The 21,146-nt window shown below is 37.3% G+C and overlaps 1 protein-coding gene across 1 annotated transcript; it reads left to right on the top strand.

Moving 5' to 3' along the window:
• Window positions 1-1,115: 1,115 nt before the first annotated feature.
• On the top strand, window positions 1,116-20,306 carry LOC114320152 (uncharacterized). The gene is made up of 4 exons (XM_028267270.2): window positions 1,116-1,302; window positions 13,835-14,129; window positions 18,747-19,004; window positions 19,684-20,306. Exons 2-4 carry the CDS (start codon window positions 13,914-13,916, stop codon window positions 20,008-20,010), a joined length of 801 nt encoding a protein of 266 aa, XP_028123071.2. The 5' UTR covers window positions 1,116-1,302; window positions 13,835-13,913; the 3' UTR covers window positions 20,011-20,306.
• The last annotated feature ends 840 nt before the right edge of the window (window positions 20,307-21,146 follow it).

The following is a 21,146-nucleotide window of genomic DNA, read 5'->3' as shown; positions in this document are numbered from 1 at the left end:
GAGAAATATTAAATATGGAAGTACACGAGTAATTATTTGGTGTTGTAGTACGGTTATGTAGTGCTCTAGAACTGATGTGATTGGTGAAGAATGTGGAACTTATAAATTTGTGTTGGGTGATTATATAATATAAGGAGTATAGTGTATGAAAATTATGTTTTAGGGATATTGTAAACTCAATACGAAGTGAAAATATTAAATATATAGAAGCACACTTATGATTTGAAAGTTTATCTTGAATGCAGTATTTCTCTCTTCTTTTTGAGCCAGACAATGCATTTCTACAAAATATATGCATATTTTGTTGTTATAGATCATTTAAAATGGTTTGCCTTCTTTAAAAAAAATATTGAAAAAATATATTTGCATTGCTATGATTTCATTTAAAGAGATTTTAGATAAAATGAGAGTTTTGCTATTTGCCTCCACTTAATTTTTTAGACCCTAACTCTCAATTTTCAATTTCTAAAATAAAAAAATTAAAAAAAAAAATCCTTCATTTTTTAATTACAATTTTACCTTATCATAAAATATCAATTTTATTCCCATCTCCAATCATTTAAACCCTGACTCTATCCCTAGCTGCCACTCACTACTAGCAACTTCAGGTCTTCTCCCACCCATCTCCATCTCTAGCCACCCTTATTGTCACTCCACATTCCCTCCCTGCTACCTTTCTCCCCTTCCTCCACCTTCTAATTTCCTATCTTCTAATTTCCTATCTCCTTATCTTTTGATCTCTCTTGTCCCTTTGTTACTTTCTCTGTCACAAAATAAATTAAATAAATTAGTTGCATCATCAATTGAGAAAGATATATTATAAGAACTTAATTAAAAAGTTAAAGAATAAAGATTGGGACCCTCTTTCTTCCACCCCCTTTGACCCCCTTTCTTTTTTGATTGATCACTTTTTCTTTTTATTTTTCTTTTCTTTTTTTTCTCCTCCTCCAATCACCACCCACCATGTGTGTGGGGGGTGGTGGGATTGAAATTTGATGGGATCTAAATCACTGCTGAAGGTTGAATTAGTAATTTTGCATATTGAAAATTTTGATTTGTAAAAAAGTTTAATTAATAATTTTACATATGGACAAAAAAAAAATCATAAAGTATTTATTAAAATTTAAACGTAAAAAGCCTCAATTCAAAGGCCCAAAAAGGATTGGGCTGACCTTGATTATCTCTTTCCCTCTCTCATCCCAGCTCACAACAGAGCTCTCTCTCTCTCTCTCTCTCTGTCTCTCTGCTTAGCCTCGCCGGCCACGCGCCGCCCATTGCCACCGTCGCCGGAAATTGTCTCAGGTAACTATTCTCTCTCCGTGTGAATCCGAATAGATTAGCAGTTCTATCATTTGAACTTTGAATTGACGCACTGTTAAAGGGCATTTGATTATCTACAGTGCTTAAAAATGGCGTTCTTATATTATCGCTGTACTGTTTATGTAGAGTTATACACTAGTATGCAGTTCACGATCTCTTTTTATGAAGTTGAAAATATTGCTTCGTTTATAGAAGTTGATTTTCCATGGTTTTGCTTTTTCGTTCTTGTTCTTTGCTTTTTTCATTATTAATGAAATCGAAATTAGGTTTTTTCATATGGAGGAAAATTTTGTACAACTTTATCGGTTTGGTAAACTAGGTGAGACAGTAGTGAATGATAAGAATATGATTTCTCACCCAACCAGAGGGTGGTTGGCGTAGTGGGTGATGACTGGGGCTTTAAGGTTTGCTCCTTCCCAGGTCTCAGGTTCAAATCCCCTAGCCAATAAACATACCTTGGGGCCATGGGCCGCAAGGTGTAAGCCCTGTTTCGAAAGGTTTGTTCAGGTTGTAGGGACTTAGTCTGATACGCATAAGCTGGTCCAAGAATCCTACATAACAAAAAAAAATGATTTCTCACCCTGGTGAGAAAATAAAAGAGATGATTATAGTTTTTCACCATAGGGTTTGAATGAATAAATGATCATTTTATTTTTGATGTTTTGTATTTAGATAGGCAATTTTGGTATTTTGAAAACTTTCTACAAAGCAATTTAGGCGTTTAGTAGATTGGTGTCTAGGGCGGTGTGTGGTAGTTTGTTGGAGGGCTTCCGGGTAGGTGTTGCAAGTGTTGATCCGTTAGTTGTTTCTCATCTTTTGTATATGGTTGATGCTTTGATTTTTTGTGGGGCAGAGCCATAGCAGTTAGGTTATTTTCGGTGTGTTTTGTTATGTTTTGAGGCAGTTTCCAAGTTGAAGGTGAATCTTGCGAAGTCGGAGTTGATTCCGATTAGGGAAGTGGATCAATTACAGTCAAGGTTTCAAAAAGCGGCATTATGTAATGGTTGCAGCCGTTATGTAACGGTTGTGGTGGTAAGCGCTATCCGTTACATTCGCTTTTATGGTGTGACAGAAATTTACATGTGTAACGGCCGTTTTGATGTTACATAATGGCCATAGCGGTACCGTAAAGGTCTGTTACACACCTTTATAAAATTCTAAATAGCTTTCTTTCCCAAAAATTTAAAAAAAAAATTAAAAAAAAATCTTATATAAAAAAAAAAGAATACTCAAGTGATCCAAGCAAAAAAAAAAAACTTGTATGGATTTTTTTCTTTATAATTTATTTTTTTTAATTTTTATTTCATTATATTAGCATGTAGAATAAAAAAATGTATAAACAATGGTTGTATTTATTTTTATAATCATTTTATTTAATATTTAATTGTAAATATTTTTTATTTGTTACTATGATGTGTTGTCTGAAAAATGTCTTTGAAAAAATCAATAGCTCAAAAATAATTTTTACTTATGGCACAATTTTTATTTTTATAATCATTTTATTTAATATTTAATTATAAATAATTTTATTTAGTTAGCTGTAACGTGTTGTCTAAAAAAATGTCTTTTAAAAAAAAATCATTAGTTCAAAAATATTTTTTGTTTATGGAACAATTTTTATTTTTATAATCATTTTATTTAATAATTGTAAATATTTTTTATTTAGTTAGTTCAAGTATTGGTCAAAAATAATTTTGTTGACATTTAAAATCAATTATTCTTAAAATAATTAACTATTGAAATAAAATGTAAAAAACTCATTTTATAATGATTTAAAAATATGAAATATATTGGATCATACTTAAAAACTAACAAAATTTGATTAAAATCTATTTTAAACCCTAATAAATGTGATACTAGAAAAAAAAATATGCATATCGGTAAATTTTTTTCAAATTATGTGAAAAAATAAAAATTCACGGCTCCAGTTACTACAGCCGTTACGCTACGACCTTTACACCCTACAACCGCAATCGCGCCACTACAACCGTTACGACGACCACAATCGCTTTTCAAAAACTTGGTTACAGTCTTTAGCGGCTATTTTAGGGTGCAAAGTGGCAACTTTGCCTGTGTCTTATTTGGGGTCCTTTGGGGGCTTCCTTTAAGGCTAAGGTGGTGTGGAATGGTGTGTTCAAGGTTTTAAAAAGCGGCCGCAACCGTTACGTAACGCCGTTATGTAACGGTTGTAATAGTTACCGTCACCCGTTACAGCCGCTTTTGCAGTGTGATTAAGATTCACAAGTGTATCGGCCGTAGCGACTACTATAACGGTCGTAACAGTGCTGTAACGGCTGTAACGGCCTGTTACACACCGTTATGTAATGGTTCCGAATTGCTTCTTTCGAAAAAACACACAAAAAAAAAAAAAAAAAAAGTTGAAAATGGGGGAAGAGAGATAGAGAGAGAAGAGGGAAGATAGAGGAACAAGAGATAGAGGGAGAGAAGAGGGAAGATGAAGAACATGTTATTGATTTGTTGAAACTGTAAGACCTATACTATTTTATTCCGTTGCTATCACTCAATCATTTTGTTTGTGTGTGTTTATCTATATATTGTTTAATAATAATAATTGCTGGAAATTTGTGTTAATGCATATAATAAGATAGTGGCATATGATAGTGGTGTTGGTGGTAGATAGTGGCATGTATAGAATATGATAGTGGTGTTGGTGGTAGATAGTGGCATGTATAGAATATGATAGTGGTGTTGGTGGTAGATAGTGGCATGTATATAATATGATAGTGGTAGATAGTGGTAATATATAATATGTAAGTGGCATATAATGGGTTATAATGATGTTTGTAATATCTCCTATATAAGGAGTGTCATTTGGTCTTGTAAAATAAGAAGTTTTGAATATAACAGAAATATATTCCTTCTTCCTCATATTTTCGGAGTTCTTCTTCCTCATATTTTCTAAGTTGGTATCAGAGCTACAAAAAACACAGCAGCCCTAAAACCGTCATAGCCATGTCGGAAGTCACGTCCGAAACCACTTCAACCCCTGCCGCTGCCATTCCGTTGAAAACATCAAACTCTCACTCTGTCCAAATCACCACCATCCGCCTAAATGGTGATAATTTTCTCCGCTGGTCACAATCTGTCCGGATGTATATCCGTGGGCAAGGAAAGATCGGTTACATCACTGGTGACAAGAAGGCTCCTGCTGTTAATGATCCGCTGTTCGACAGTTGGGACGCTGAAAACTCCATGGTTATGACATGGTTGGTCAATTCCATGGAGGAGGATATAAGCTCTAATTACATGTGCTATCCTACTGCACAAGAATTGTGGGATAATGTTAGTCAGATGTATTCTGACCTAGGAAATCAATCTCAAGTTTTCGAATTAACTTTGAAGTTGGGAGAGATTCGTCAAGGAGATGATTCCGTCACCAAATATTTCAATTCGTTGAAAAGGTTGTGGCAGGATCTTGACATCTTCAACACATACGAATGGAAATCGGTTGACGACTGCAACCACCACAAGAAAACTGTGGAAGACAGCCGTATTTACAAGTTTCTTGCCGGCCTCAACATTGAGTTCGATGAAGTGCGAGGAAGAATTATTGGCAGACCTCCTCTCCCATCCATTGGCGAAGTATTTGCCGAAGTCAGAAGGGAAGAGAGCCGAAGGAGCGTCATGCTTAAGAAAAAAGGTACTGGTGAATCAATTGAAATTTCTGCTTTAATTAGCGATGCTGCGGCCAACAAGGTTGCAAATTACCAGCGCAGGTTTGATGATAAGCCACGGGTCTGGTGTGATTTTTGCAACAAGCCTCGCCATACACGTGAAACGTGTTGGAAGATCCATGGCAAACCTGTCAACTGGAAAAGCAGCAAACAAGGAGAGAAGAATCGTGGCTTTCCTACCACTAATGAAGCCGATTCAGGTCCCTTCAACAAAGAGCAGATTGATCAACTCTTAAAGCTGATAAAATCCAACTCCTCATCCGGTACTCCTAGTGTTTTGTTGGCACAAACAGGTAGAAATCCTAAAGCCTTCTCTTGCCTAAACTTCTCTCCGTGGATCATAGATTCCGGTGCTTCCGATCACATGACTAGTTTTTCCCATTTATTTAGTACCTATTTCCCTTGTTCCGGTCATGACAAAATCAGAATAGCCGATGGTAGTTTTTCACCTATTGCAGGAAAAGGATTTATTAAACTAACTGAGAAAATTAATCTCAATGCTGTTCTTCACGTCCCCAACTTAGCCTGTAACCTTTTGTCTGTCAGTAAACTATCTAAGGATTCTAATTGTCGTGTTACATTTTTTGAATCCCATTGTGAATTTCAGGACCAGAACTCGGGGATGATGATTGGGCGTGCTAGGATGCTTGAAGGTCTTTACTACTTTGATGAAGTACCTGTTAGTAATAAAAAAGCTCAGAGCTTTAATAGTACTAGTTCAATCTCTGTTCGAGAAAAAATAATGCTATGGCACTATAGGCTAGGACATCCTAGTTTTCTTTATCTGAAACATTTATTTCCAGAATTATTTAAAGGGATTGATTGTTCTTCTTTTCATTGTGAAAGTTGCATTTTTGCAAAATTTCATCGCTCTACTTATTTGCCAAAACCTTACCAGGCTTCCAAACCTTTTTATTTGATTCATAGTGATGTTTGGGGCCCTTCTAAAATCACTACTCTTTCTGGTAAAAGATGGTTTGTTACATTTATTGATGACCATACCCGCTTATGTTGGATTTATTTGATGAATAAAAAATCTGACGTGAAAAATTTATTCACAAATTTTTACAATATGATTGAAAACCAATTTCAAACCAAAATTGGTATTTTACATTCTGATAATGGAACAGAATATTTCAATGAGCAGTTGGGTGAGTTTTTGGAAAAAAAGGAAATTTTTCATCAATCTACATGTCGGGATACCCCTCAACAAAATGGCATTGCAGAACGAAAAAATAAACATCTACTTGAAGTAGCACGTGCTATAATGTTTTACATGCATGTTCCTAAATATTTATGGGGTGAAGCAATTTTAACAGCCTCTTATTTGATAAACAGGATGCCTACAAAGGTGTTAACATACAAAACGCCTTTCGATTGTCTCAAAACTTTTTTTCCTGACACGAGGTTGTTTTCTGATTTACCCGCCAAAGTTTTTGGATGTACTGCCTATGTTCATGTTCCTAGTCAATTTCGTTCAAAACTTAACCCCCGTGCTATACAATGTGTTTTTTTGGGTTATTCCTCAAACAAAAAGGGGTATAAGTGTTTCGACCCTCAAACCAAGAAATTTCATGTGAGTATGGATGTGTCATTTGTGGAAACAAAATCCTATTTCCCCAACACTTCTCTTCAGGGGGAGACAAGTGGAGTAGAAGACCGTTTTTGGGATATTTCTATCCCGCTCCCCAATGTCATTTATCCTACACAAAAACCACATCTGTCTGATAATGATCACTTAGGAGAACCAAGTTCTATGGTGCCTAGTCAAGAAGATTCTTGTTTAGGGGGAGAAGTACTACAAAATGATCTAAATCCTGAGCTTCAGGTTTATACTAGGAAGCGATTTCATCTGAGGAATAATGACCCGAATGTCCATCCTAATGACCCGAATGTCCACCCGAGTTCTGGCATCGAAATTTTAGGTAATCCTATTCCTTCTATTTCCGACCTTGATGTTCCTATAGCAATTAGGAAAGGTGTCCGAAATTGCATTAAACATCCTATTGCAAATTACCTCTCCTATCAAAGACTGTCTAAAAACCATAGAGCTTTCACATCTAGGATTTCACACTTGTTTGTTCCAAGGAATATACAGGAAGCATTGGATGATCCGAATTGGAAATTAGCAGTCATGGAGGAGATGAATGCTTTAAGGAGAAGTGGTACTTGGGAGATAGTTGATCTACCCAAAGACAAGAAAACAGTTGGGTGTAAATGGGTGTTTACGATAAAATGTAACGCAGATGGAAGCGTTGAGAGATACAAGGCGAGACTGGTGGCTAAAGGCTTCACTCAAACTTATGGGATCGACTATCAGGAGACGTTTGCTCCTGTTGCTAAAATAAATTCCATCAGAGTACTGTTATCTCTTGCAGTAAATTCAGATTGGCCTCTACATCAACTTGACATTAAAAATGCATTTCTCAATGGTGATCTTGAAGAGGAGGTGTTCATGAGCCTACCGCCGGGATTTGAGCAGAGACTTGGAAGCGACAGAGTATGCAGATTGAACAAGTCATTATACGGACTCAAACAATCACCAAGAGCATGGTTTGAACGCTTTGGGAAGGCAGTTATCAGTTGTGGCTTCTCGCAGAGTCAAGCAGATCACACAATATTTTATAAACATTCAAAAAACAGTAAAATTGCAATTTTGATTGTTTATGTTGATGACATCATTTTAACTGGTAATGATGAAGCAGAGTTAGCAGCCCTCAAAGAGAAACTCGCAAAAGAATTTCACATTAAGGATCTGGGAGCCCTCAAGTATTTCCTCGGAATGGAATTTGCAAGATCCAAGGAAGGTATATTCGTTAATCAGAGAAAATATGTTCTTGATCTCCTTGGAGAAACAGGTATGCTTGGTTGTAAGATGGTGGAGACTCCGATCGAGCCTAACTTGAAGTTACAAGCTGCTAAGGCTGAAGAAGTCAAAGAGAGGGAACAATATCAGCGACTTGTCGGGAAATTGATTTACTTGTCTCATACGCGGCCTGATATTGCCTTTGCAGTCAGCATGGTAAGTCAGTTCATGCACTCACCAGGGGCAGAGCACTTTGAGGCCGTTTATAAGATCTTAAGATATTTGAAAGGAACTCCAGGGAGAGGCTTACTGTTCAAGAAACATGGACATCTTCAAGTTGAAGTATACACAGATGCAGACTGGGCAGGAAGTGTTACAGACAGGAGATCAACATCCGGATACTGCTCCTTTGTAGGTGGGAACCTAGTTACATGGCGGAGTAAAAAACAGAATGTGGTAGCTAGAAGTAGTGCAGAAGCAGAGTTCAGAGCTGTTGCCCATGGAATCTGTGAAGTAATGTGGATTAAAAGAATTCTTGAAGAATTAAAGCTTTCTCACCCGACACCTATGAAGGTCTATTGTGACAACAAAGCAGCTATATCTATAGCTCATAATCCAGTTCTACATGATCGCACAAAACATATAGAAGTGGATAAACATTTCATCAAGGAGAAAATCAATGCTGGCATAATCTGTATGACCTACCTTCCAACAGGTGAACAATTAGCTGATGTGCTAACGAAGGGACTACACAAGAAGCAATTTGATAAGCTGACTAGCAAGCTGGCTATGGAAGATATCTTCAAACCAGCTTGAGGGGGAGTGCTGGAAATTTGTGTTAATGCATATAATAAGATAGTGGCATATGATAGTGGTGTTGGTGGTAGATAGTGGCATGTATAGAATATGATAGTGGTGTTGGTGGTAGATAGTGGCATGTATAGAATATGATAGTGGTGTTGGTGGTAGATAGTGGCATGTATATAATATGATAGTGGTAGATAGTGGTAATATATAATATGTAAGTGGCATATAATGGGTTATAATGATGTTTGTAATATCTCCTATATAAGGAGTGTCATTTGGTCTTGTAAAATAAGAAGTTTTGAATATAACAGAAATATATTCCTTCTTTCTCATATTTTCGGAGTTCTTCTTTCTCATATTTTCTAAGTATAATAATAATAAGTGTGGTCATTATCTATTTGGCTTGATTAATATATATATATATATATATATATTTAGGCTTTTATTTATTCTCTTACTTTTGTCATTGTTTGTCTTATATATAATAGTTAGTGATTGATTTTTTGTATAATATAAAGTCATTAATTATTAAAATAAAATGTAAAAAACTCAGTTTATAGTGATTTAAAAATATAAAATATATTGGATCAAACTTAAAAATTTATAAAAATTGATCGATATTTATTTTAAAATCCAATAAATATGATCATGAAAAAAAAATGTGCGTATTGGTAAGTTTTTTTCAAATTGTGCGAAAAATAAAAAAATTCACGGTTCTGGTTACCGCAACCGTTACGCTATGGCCTTTACACCCCGCAACCGCAACCGTGCCACCGTCACCGTTACGGCTACCGCAACCGCTTTTCAGAACCTTTGGCGTGTTAGAAAGGGTTCAACATCTGTTGGCAGGATGAAAGAAGTAGTATTTATGTAAGAGTGGGAGATTGACATTGATTAGGAATGTGTTGGGGAGTATTCCAACTTATTTCATATTGGTGCATGTTATTCCGGTGTTTGTAGCTTGTTGGTTGGAGAATTTGCAGCGGGACGTTTTGTGGGGTAGTGGTGAGGGTGAGTTTAGATATCACCAAGTGAGTTGGGATTCAATTTGTCGTCCAAAGGAGATGGGGGGGTTTAGGGGTGCGGAGGTTGTAGACTGTAAATTCTGCTTTGTTAGGGAAGTTGTTATGGCAGTTTTCTTGGGAGAGAGATTGGTTGTGGCGTCGGGTGATAGCTGTGAAGTATGGGATTGGTCGGGGGAGTGGAGTTCGAGGAGGGTGGATGGGTCTCATAGTTGTGGTTTGTGGAAGGGTATTTGGCTTGGTCAGGGGGAGTTTTGGAGCATAGTCAGTTCCAAGTGGGTTTAGGAAATAGGGTGAGCTTTTGGAAGGACAGGTGGTGTGGTGAAATGGCTTTGGAATTTCAGTATTCGTTGTTTTTTTGTCTTGTTGTGGATTCAGATGCTATGGTGGCTTTATTTGGGTAGGGTTGGGTAGGGTAGGGAAGGGAAGGAAAGGGAAGGGAAGGGGTGGGGTTGGGGTTGGGGTTGGGGTTGGGGTTGGGAATGGGAATGGGGTGGTTTGGGATCTTAAGCTGCGTCAGCAGGTCCAGGATTGGGAATTTGGCCAGTTGTTGGATATTTTGAATTTTCGTCATGGGTTGTATATAGAGAAGAGGGGAGAGGATATTCTGGTTTGGGGGGTTTGGGTTCTAAAGGTATTTTTTTGGTGTCCTCTTTTTATCGAGCTTTATGTGGAGGTGGGATGGGGAAGTTTCCTTAGCGGCAGATTTGGATTATACGTGTTCCTTTAGAGGTGGCTTTCTTTATGCGAACGGTGGCTTTTGGTAGGATCCTTACGATTGATAATTTGGTTCAACATGTGGACATTTTGGTTAATTAGTGTTGTATGTGCTATGGTGACGCAAAATCAGTGGACCATTTATTGATTCAGTGTCTGGTAACTTACTGTTTGTAGGTGCTTGTTTTTTCTTCTTTTGGAGTTGTGTGGGTTCAACAAAAAGGGATGATGGAGCTTCCTTGGAGTTGGGGTGCGGGCCAAGTTGGGAAGTGGCATCGCAAGGCTTGGGCTTTGGCCCCTTTGTGCCTAATGTGGTTGTTGTGGTTGGAGCAGAATTGACGTGTTTTTCAAAGAGTTGCTTGCTTTGTTTCCTGGTTAGAAGATAGGTTTTTGCGAGTCTTATGTGGTTGGGTGTCAGGGCGTGTAGATCCTGATTTGTTTATCTTTTTAGATTTCATTGATGATGTGATTGGCTAGTTTGTTTTCCCCTTTTGGGGGCTCTGGTTTTTTGTATTCTTTAGCATCTTCTTCATGCTCTTCTTCAATAAATTTTGTTTATCAAAAAATTTTCTTTCACCAAATCTCATCAATGAATAAAAGAAGCCACATGGGTCAATTTATTTTTAATGTTTTGTATTTAGATGGCCAATTTATGTATTTTGAACATAGTTGTCAAATCGGAATTCGAATCGTGAATCAAAATGTCCTCGTACTGAATCATGAATCGAATCGAATCATGAGTCATAAAAGATTCGGTCATTTTAAAAAATTAGATAAAAAACATATCTACGCACTTAAATATTACATTTATCTATGAAATATTTAATGAAAATGCTGTTTGGTTTTTTGTTTTGTGTTATGTTATTTTTAATGATTTTTTTTTTCATATTTTAATTATTATTTTTTAATTTTTGGATGCACCTAATTTAGGTGTGTACTTGAAAGGTAAAATATTTGTGATAGATTCTAAGAAAAAAAAAATTAATAAATACAAAAATATAAAATATATATATATATATATATAAAATAAATAAATAAATAAATTATTAACCATTCTTTAATCTTAATAAAGAGAGCAATTAAAAACTCCAAATTCCAACACCAATAGCACAGTGACAGCAATAACTAAAGTAATAAAAAGGCTCAAAGTGGGCAATCTATAAACTATTCAATTTAGTTCTTGTACAACAAACAGTATCGTATGGAGTTTGTGGAACAATAGCAGCTCAAAGTCCAAGCACGACACCTCAAAAAAGTTTGTTAAAGCTTCAAGATTTAATTAAAGTTGAAGGCGCAAGGACCCAACATCAAAAGCTACTTCTTCGTAACTAGAGAAAGAGAAAAACATTTTTTTTCTAGGGTTTCGTCGTTTGAGAGTTAATAGGCAAACCAAAAGAGAATGGGATTATTATATAATAACTCGAAAGGTCTTAGAAGACCTAGTCGATCCATTCTCCAGCAAAATAAAGCAAAAAAAAATGCATCATAAATCAAAGAAATCCATTCGGGTCCGACTAGTTGTAGGTTTACCTGCGATTTCCATAATCGTGCGATTCTGCAATTCTTACGATTCGGTGATCGATTCAACAATACAAGTGCGATTCATTGCCATTTACGATTCTCTCTACTAGTTCATATCGATTTGTATGTGTATTGAACCGAATCGTACAATTCGAATCGCGAATCGTACGATTCTAACAACAGAGATTTTGAAAACCTTTTATAAATCAACTTTCTTTATCACCAAATCTCTTCAATTTTGGTGTGAATCAATATATGAGTTTAGGTTTTCTTCTTCTTTTTCTCACCATTTCTATCCACTTCAGCTTCTAAATTATCCAACAAGTTATTGGAGTTCTTTCTCTCTATTTCTTTTCTTTGCTCACCAAAACTCTCAATCCAAATGGGCTGTGGCTGATTAGTTGGTCAAATCCTTCATCAAGTCTTCAATGACCAGTTTAGATTGCATTATAACTCAATTGTGTCTGCCAATTGAGTGCCATTTCAGCATTTCTTCTGGTATATTGTCAAGCTAAATTCAAAGTGCAAGTTTGGTATAAAGCTGCAGATACTGATTCGGGAACTTCTATTTCCACACACCACATTATCTCAGTTCACACATTTAATTCTGAATTTTTGGTTCAAAAGTTGATTTCTGAACAAAACTATTTGGCTCGAGTTTTGTTCGGAAATCAACTTTCAAACCAAAGATACGGCCGAATCAAATAATTTTGTTCGGAAGTTGATTTTCAAACCAAATAGTTTTATTCGGAAGTTGATTTACAACCAAAAAAAAAAATGTCTGCACTGAGAGGAAACATTGTGTGGAAATAGAAGCTCCCTCCGGTCCCTCCTGCATATAATTTTGTGATATTTTGTGACCTTCTATGAAAATTTATAGTTCATTTCAGATCACTATGACAAATAAATGGTGTTCAATGGTATTTACTGTTCATGTCCGTACTTCTTAGGTTTCCTAAGACTCCATATGAGGTATGCTTTGTTAAGAATTGGTCTTTAGGAATCTCTGGTCTCTAATTACTAGCTGGAAGACATTGACCTATCTTTTTGTTAAAGGGGGTGATTTGGAATCTAAAGACACCTAGCAGTTGTAATCTATACTATTATTAAAAGTGAACACGTTATTTGTTGTCCATGAACTTCCTTCCCTCCTTTTGCTAAGTAGCTTTCTCCTCTTGCGTCAAGTGTCAATTTCTCCATCCAAAAGGGAAAAATAAAAAACACTTTCATCACTTAAACAACACAGAAAATATGTTCTGAATTCAAAATTAAAATTTATATTTTAAGCACACCCGTTGGGTGGGCTCACAACATACTGGTATTTTCATTATTTCCGTGATGAGGTCTTGATCCTTCTACTGGCATTTTCATTATTTTACTCTTGTTAACCAATAGGTGCCCAAGTATATCCCAATTTGCTACATGAGACTCAAATTTAATGTATTTTGGCAATCTGCTCGGGTTTTTCTTTGAAGTTGGGGAGAAAAAAAAAATCAAAATTTGAATGCAGTTTTTATCAAACGATGCTATGAACCACATATGGAAGTTTCGTGGTTTCATGCTTTGTTTTGTTTTGGGGGTTCTTCAGATTGTATAGTTCCCAACTAAGGGCAGGTTTCCATATTGCACCATGTATAAATTTCCATTCCCTTTAGGTCGAAATTGATTGAAGCAGCATGCCCTCTCACGGTTTAATTCATGGTTTAGTTTTTAACTTCCTGGTTATTTTAGGGTTGGTTTGGGGTGTCCTAAAAAAGTGCACTTTTTGTCTTTTTACGAAAAGATGTGCAGAAAAGTAGAGAGATGATGTGATAGAAAAAAGATAAAAAGATGGATTATGTAGTCTATGCCAAACCAGCCTTTAATTATAGTAAAGGATGTGAGTTTACTTTTGTGATTTGCATCTGGATCTTAAATTGGTTTCATCATTGTAATTTAATGTGCAGTGATACCTGAAGAGGGAAAACTATGGGTGTTCCAAGCTTTATGTGTGGCTTATGAGGTAACTGAGTTGTTTGATGAAACATGAGCTGCACTGCAGTCACAGCATGCCAGCTGGCTGTCAATTTCAAAAATATTTATCATTCGAGTAGTGTACCTTCTATGCTATGTGTTACTCCAACCCACATCAATCGATTCCCCGAGACTTACTTAAAGCTGGCCTCTAGTGGATCAACATACTGGTATCGCGCACCTGTTTGTTTATTTGGTGACAAAGGGAAGTCAGAGAATCCCAATAAGGTAAAGGGCCTTCTTGAAATTCATTGTTTTTGTTGTTGTATTAATTGTATGATTGAATGAGATGTTATAAAGTACCTTTGATACAAACTCCAAGCCTTTAGATCACAATGAAGACAGGAGATAAAAGAAGAGAAGTAGTGATTTGGAGAGTAACTGTGTCCCCTCAGGCCCATAAAAACTCTCTTTTCCCAAAATGAGGTGATTTGGAAAAAAAGTTAAAAAATATAGCACAAAGTACGCATACAGAAAAGAGGAATTCAATATCTTCTGCCTTCCCTTCCTGTCCATTTCTTCTCGGCAACCAACCTATGTGTTAGAATTTCTCCACACCTACCACCTCCACTATCTTTCTCCACACCTACCACCTCCACTATCACACACTCCACTCCCATCCACCTCCACTATCACACACTCCACTATCATCTTCTCCTCTATATATAGGAATTGTAATATACAGAAATCAATCAACTCATATCAATCAATAATACATCATCATTTTTAACATGGTATCAGAGCAAGGTTAACAACCTAGTTATTCTGCTTCACCGGCGGGCGGCAGCCTCGCCTTGGCCGCCCGCCGGACCTCTACACATACCTTCCATCCGCTGCCACGAATCCCATAACTGAATCATCGGAATAGTCGCCGTCGTCCACGGCTTCACCGGCGAGTCGAGCTGGCTCATTCAACTCACCTCCGTCCTCTTCGCCAAGTCCGGCTTCGCCACTTGCGCCATCTTCTTCTTCTTCTTCCTCTTCTTCCATTGGATTAATCCAAACTCTAGAGAAACTACTCGTAAGTTGTCCTCGTTCAACTTTTCTCACATAAAGCACATCCAGCCCGTTCTCATCAACAATCAATCCTTTCAGAGTTCCCCTTTGTTGCCTGTACTCCTGATGACTTGCCACTATCTCTTCTCGACGAAAACTTGAATTCAATTTATTTCTTTGCCGATGTCGAGCCATGGCTAGTTTGTAGATCATCAAGAATATGATCCCAGCAACAAGTAGAGTACTTGCAGCTGTGGCCACAACGGCTTTAACAATTCTCTGATCTTGCGGCATTTATGCCCGAGAGAAAATCAATGTTCTTTCCTGCCGAGAAAAGAAAGAAAGTGAAAGAAAGTTTGTTGTTCTTGCCTTTCTGTTTTCGGAACAATGCAAATATAATATGTTTGGGTGTTTTGGGCTTTGGATTGCTGTCAGTTTCAAATATAATATGTCGCGTGGCCAAAGACTGGCCAAGACTGTCGAAGGATGTGACTTCATTGCTGTCCGCACCTGCAAAGAGTTCGAGGGGGAATATCTAGACCTCCTCAAAGAGCTCTACGAAAAACCGGTTTTACCCATTGGTTTACTCTCACCAACTTTTGAGCAGAACAGAACTAGCAATGAATCACAATGTCTGCTACTTTTCTTTTCTTTTTATTTATTTATTTATTTATTTATTGTTTTGCTTCCATCCACCGCCCAAAATTTTCTTTTTTTTTATTATAAAACTTAACTTTTGTCCCCCACCATTCTTTCCTTCTTTTCTTTTATTATCAAGCTTCTTGGGGCACTCATTGCTCCCACGTTTGTTATTTTATATATATATATATATATATCTTTTTATTATATTATATTAAAAAAAAAAAAAAAAAAAAGAAAAGAAGAAGAAGAAAGAAGGCCACCCACGTGGGCTTGTCCTCTTTCAACTCTATTATTTTTATTTCTTTTCTCTAAACCCTTTTTTTAATCTTTTTCAAATACCCATTTTTATTTTATTCTATACTCAACATTCCCATCATTTTTTTCCCCACTCCAATATATTATACTAGCCTTAATTGATTCCACTGATTTCTCCCACTTCATTTTATTTATTATTATTATTTTATTTATAATAATAAAAAAAAAACAAAAAAAAAAAAAAACATTCATTCCAGTTTAATTTTTCTGCTCCGTCTTGTCCCTTCACGCCATTCGGATTTGCACAATACACTCATTTTATTCATATCGGGATCAACCCCGATCCACATTTTACACACAAAAAAAACAACAAAAAAAAAAAACAACAAAAAAAAACAAAAACAAAATACCCACACCCACAGTGGGATTTTTCTCCTTTACTCTGCTGCAGATCTCTTCTTCTTGCCTCCGTCTTGGACGGCCCTTGACGGTGTTGCCTCCGTGCTTCCTAGACCACCCAGCAAGTTGCCTCCTCCCTGCTCCTCCACTGCAGCATATGGCGGCCCTCCAAATCGGAACATCACGGTGGCCTTCCGCTTCAGCTCCTTGTTTTCTGCCCTTAGCACGCTTATCTCTGCTCGCGCATCCTTATACATGCGTTGGAGCAGAGCCAGCTGGGAGTTTAAATGCTGCACCTCATTTGTCCTACTCTGCAGCCGGTTCGACAAATTTGTGACCGCCGTCATGGTTTCCACACATGACTTCAGAGTATACTGATTGGCCTCCACATCCGACTGCACTGCCATTCTTTGCTCCACCGACTGCATTGGAAAGTTCAACGGGGTAAACTCCGGGGCGCTTGGTTGAGTTTCCAGTGCCACCGCACCAGTTCTCTCTCTCGTTGACTCGTTGAGGTCGGGAAAGAGGGTGAGCAGCCCGCGGGAAGACGATGAAGCCATTTTCTGGGCAACAGAGTGTTACAGAATATCTCTCGCAACAGAGTGTTACAGACTCTCTCTCTCAGCACAACGAAAAGTTTTTCAGACTCTCTCTCTCAGCACACCGACGTTTTTTTTTCAGAGGTTTTTCACAGCTTTTCTCTGCCTCAGCCTCAGTCTCCGTCTTATAGCCGAGGCAGCCACGCGCATCGCGCGCCTCTTGCCACCAGCCGACAAACGGGCACGCAAGCCAAGGCGCCCACGTGCCTCGCCATCATGTCCGGCACACCTTTTGATGAATTGGGCACGCCTTTTGATGGCACGCCTTTTGACAACATTGGGCACACCTTTTGAGGGTGCCACTTTTCCAACGGTCCGACATGACCCCATAAACTGTCCCGACATTGATTCCGGTTAGCCTTTTACAACGGTCCGACATGACCCCATAAACTGTCCCGACATTGATTCCGGTTAGCCTTTTACAACGGTCCGACATGACCCCATAAACTGTCCCGACATTTGATTCCGGTTAGCCTTTTTCAACGGTCCGACATGACCCCATAAACTGTCCCGACATTTGATTCCGGTTAGCATCTCCAACGGTCCGACATGACCCCATAAACTGTCCCGACATTGATTCCGGTCAGCTTTTACAACGGTCCGACATGACCCTATAAACTGTCCCGACATTGATTCCGGTTAGCATACAGTGTCCTCTACAACGTTATGACACCACCATCCAGTGTCCTCTACCACGTTATGACACCACCTTTCAGTGCTTTCACCAACGGTCTGACACGACCATCCAGTGTCTCCTATCTTTTTTTTTATTATTATGTATTTTCTTGTTTTGTTTCTCTCTTCAAACTCAAGTTGGTTAGTTTCTATCCTCCTTGAGTTTGCGGGGGGCTGTTAGAATTTCTCCACACCTACCACCTCCACTATCTTTCTCCACACCTACCACCTCCACTATCACACACTCCACTACCATCCACCTCCACTATCATACACTCCACTATCATCTTCTCCTCTATATATAGGAATTGTAATATACAGAAATCAATCAACTCATATCAATCAATAATACATCATCATTTTTAACACTATGAAATTTTTATAATACTCTCTTTCTTCAATTTCTTCTCTTCTTCTCTTACATGTGGAATCCAATGTGTGTTATAGCCAGTGTTCCAGAGTTTGGGCCACAGATTGGCTTGCATGCAGTGACTCCCAGCAGTCTGAACAGCTTCAATTGGGAATTCTTTCTGGTCCAATGCTGTCATAATCCACTATTAGAAATTCCCTTGTTTATATGCTCAAGAAGAAGAAGAAGAAGAAGAAGAAGAAGAAAAAGAAAGTAATAACCACTTCTCAGTGTCTCTCTTGCTCTAATAGTTTTCTTTTTCTGGTTATTTTCTTCCCCTTTCATTCTCCAACTCTTAAATTATAACCTGTCCACATCTTTTAGTTCTTTCTTTTTCCTGCTTTAAGAAAAGATGTCAAAACCCCCTTGCCCCCTTATCCTATTCCCAACAAGGCAAACTATATGTCTTGCTGCTAAAAGATCATGCATCCATTTGGTTTTTCTTAATTCAAATGCTTCATCATGACTCATATTTTTGTCGGCGTGGTATGTCCCATCAGAGATTGTTAATTGGTGCTTATGGGTTTTTGGAACATGCACTATGCTCCATCTTGAGTTTTCTGATAGGGAGTTGAGTTAATAGATTTTCTTGACTAAGTAAATACAACCTATAACTTATATTTGGGTGATATCTATCAAAAGCATGCCTTTTTACGTATTATTACTTTGTGATCGTAGTGGCTGTATCTAAACAGCCTTCCCTGACTTCACATTTGCTTTTGAGAATGTCTGATCAGTGAAGTAATACTATGGAATATTGATGGTTATGAACTTTTGAAAATTGTTTTTTGGATCTTGGTCCAAGTCTTCAATTACTTATTTCTCTACAAAAAAAATATTCCATTTTAATTGACTTCAAATTGCTATCAGGCTTCTCCATGGGAAGCTCTGGAGAAAGCTATGGGAAGGTTTAAGAAGGAACAGTCTGTAGAGGATATATTAAAGCAGCAGATGGAAAAGCAAGAATTCTATGATGATGGAGGTAGTAATGGTGGAAATCGTCCTGGTGGTGGCGGCGGCGGCGGCAGTGGCAGTGGTGATTTTGGTGAGCCAGAGGATGAAGGCTTTGCTGGGATCGTGGATGAAGTACTGCAAGTGACCTTAGCAACTATTGGTTTTGTGTTTCTGGTAATTACTCTGAAAACTCTCTCAATCGATCGATCGACCGACCGACAATATAATTACAAAAAAGCATCTTTTGCAAGTTCAATGTCCGCGCTAGGACAAACTGAAGTTCTCATTTGACAAAAAATATTCTCCTTTAACTGTTAAGCTCTGTTTGTTTGGCCAGAAAATATTTTTAGGGAAATGTTTTTCACATTTTCTAGCATTTGGTACTATAGAAAACAATAGTCAATGGATAACGTTTTCCATAGTTGAGAATAACAAGTTTATTTGAGCAGAAAATAGGTGGAAAACATTTTCAGAACTAAATTCTTACCAATGCCACCACATTAACACAACCACCATCATCTCCACCACCCTACCACCGGTCCACCGCCACCAACACCAACACCAACACCAACACCACACCCCCACCAGGGCCACTGTTGAAACAGAGTGTTAAGTTGGCAAAGCATGCAGCTTTCTTTGCCAGTCAAAATTTTCTACTGTCCTTTTATCAGTTGCTCCTAGCTATAGATGTGGAGTGAAAAGATTGATGAATTTTCTCGTATAAGTTTGATTAGATGATTATAGATATCTACATAAGATGAATGGCAGAATTTCCAGGTCTTAATCACCTGGAAGCCCCTCCATTTTTTCTTAAGTGAGTACACATTTTTAACATTGTCTTTTTTTGCTTCAGTATATTTACATCATCGAGGGTGAGGACATAACTCGGCTAGCACAGGACGTCATTAAGTTTGTGTTTAGTGGAAGGAAGAGTGTTCGTCTGAAGCGTCTCTTATATGAATGGGGAATGTTCTTCCAGAGGCAGACAAAGAAGAAGGAGATGCGAGAAGATTGGTTGGAATGTGCAATTATCACTACTCCTACACTGTACGATAGCCCTGAAAAGTACGAGCGCATCCTTCGGTCCTACCTTACTACTACTACGACGACTACAACTACCAGATCTGATGGTGATGATGACGGTGATAATGATCCTGATCCTGGATACTACGAGGAGTAAATGCTTGTGTTGAATTTCTTTTGGCTTTCTAGTCTTTACATTCTTGTATTTCTGTCTTCAAGTGGGATCAATGTTGTCGGGGTTCACTGTTTTTTTCTTGTGAGGGCATCAGAAGATTACTGTTTTTTTTGGCTATTTTATCAGTAACATAATCAGTGATTCAGTTTCCTCTCTCCCTCTCTCCCTCTCTCTCTCTCTCTCTCTCTCTCTCTCTCTCCCCTGTGTACACCAAACTGAATTCTGAAACTTTTGAATCAGAATCTTGAACAAACTGCAAAAAGTGGTTTGATTCCACATTTCTCTCTCCTGTGTACTCCAAACTGAGTTCTGAAACTTTTAAATCAGAATCATGAACAAACTGCAAAAAGTGGTTTGATTCCACATTTCACTTTATTCATGGACTCCGCATTTCATAACATTTCATGTTATTAAACTCATTCAAGGCAAGTTAGGGGTTCCTAAGGGTGATTTCACAACATTTTTCTTGATTCCATGGCTCTAGATTAGAAAATTCATCATTATATCTAGATGTAGTTTAATAAAAATTAATTTATCTATACAACTACTTCAAAAATTGCATTAGCATATTCCAAATGTTTATGCCGATCAAAAAAAAAAAAAAAAAAAAATCCAAATGTTTACAATATTTTCGAAACTAACTTTTATAAAACATGTAAAGGCAAAGCAAATTCTTCATATTATATAAATTACAATTTTCAACAATATAATAAGTATAAAGATCATATAAATAGTAAACAAAAATTATACACATTTTTGTAGGCAGATAAAGTGTTTTGTGAATAGAATGAAGATATTGTCGATGTTATAGTGTGATTGAGAATAAAAAGTGTGAGTGAAAATAAAAGCAAGTAACTTCTTATTTGCAGTGGTTGTTGTGCAGCATCCAAGTCTTCATATAAAATATATTATACATATTAAAATTAATAAAACATCAAATGATAAAATATCAAGATCGAGTCACTTTAAAAAGCCATTGAATATTTGTCTCTTCATTTTTTTATCAATAATTTATTTGTTGTGTGAATAAAAGATTAAATTGTTGTATATTTTATAATGAAAAGGGAAAATTACTAAAATATCCCTTTTTAATTTTGGGTAGGAGGAGAAGTCTAATA

Source organism: Camellia sinensis, chromosome 1, assembly GCF_055761805.1.
Source record: "Camellia sinensis isolate YWXY chromosome 1, ASM5576180v1, whole genome shotgun sequence".
Taxonomy (NCBI): Eukaryota; Viridiplantae; Streptophyta; class Magnoliopsida; order Ericales; family Theaceae; genus Camellia; species Camellia sinensis.
The sequence above is the reverse complement of the archived record's forward strand: the minus strand, read 5'-3'. Positions and strand labels throughout refer to the sequence as shown.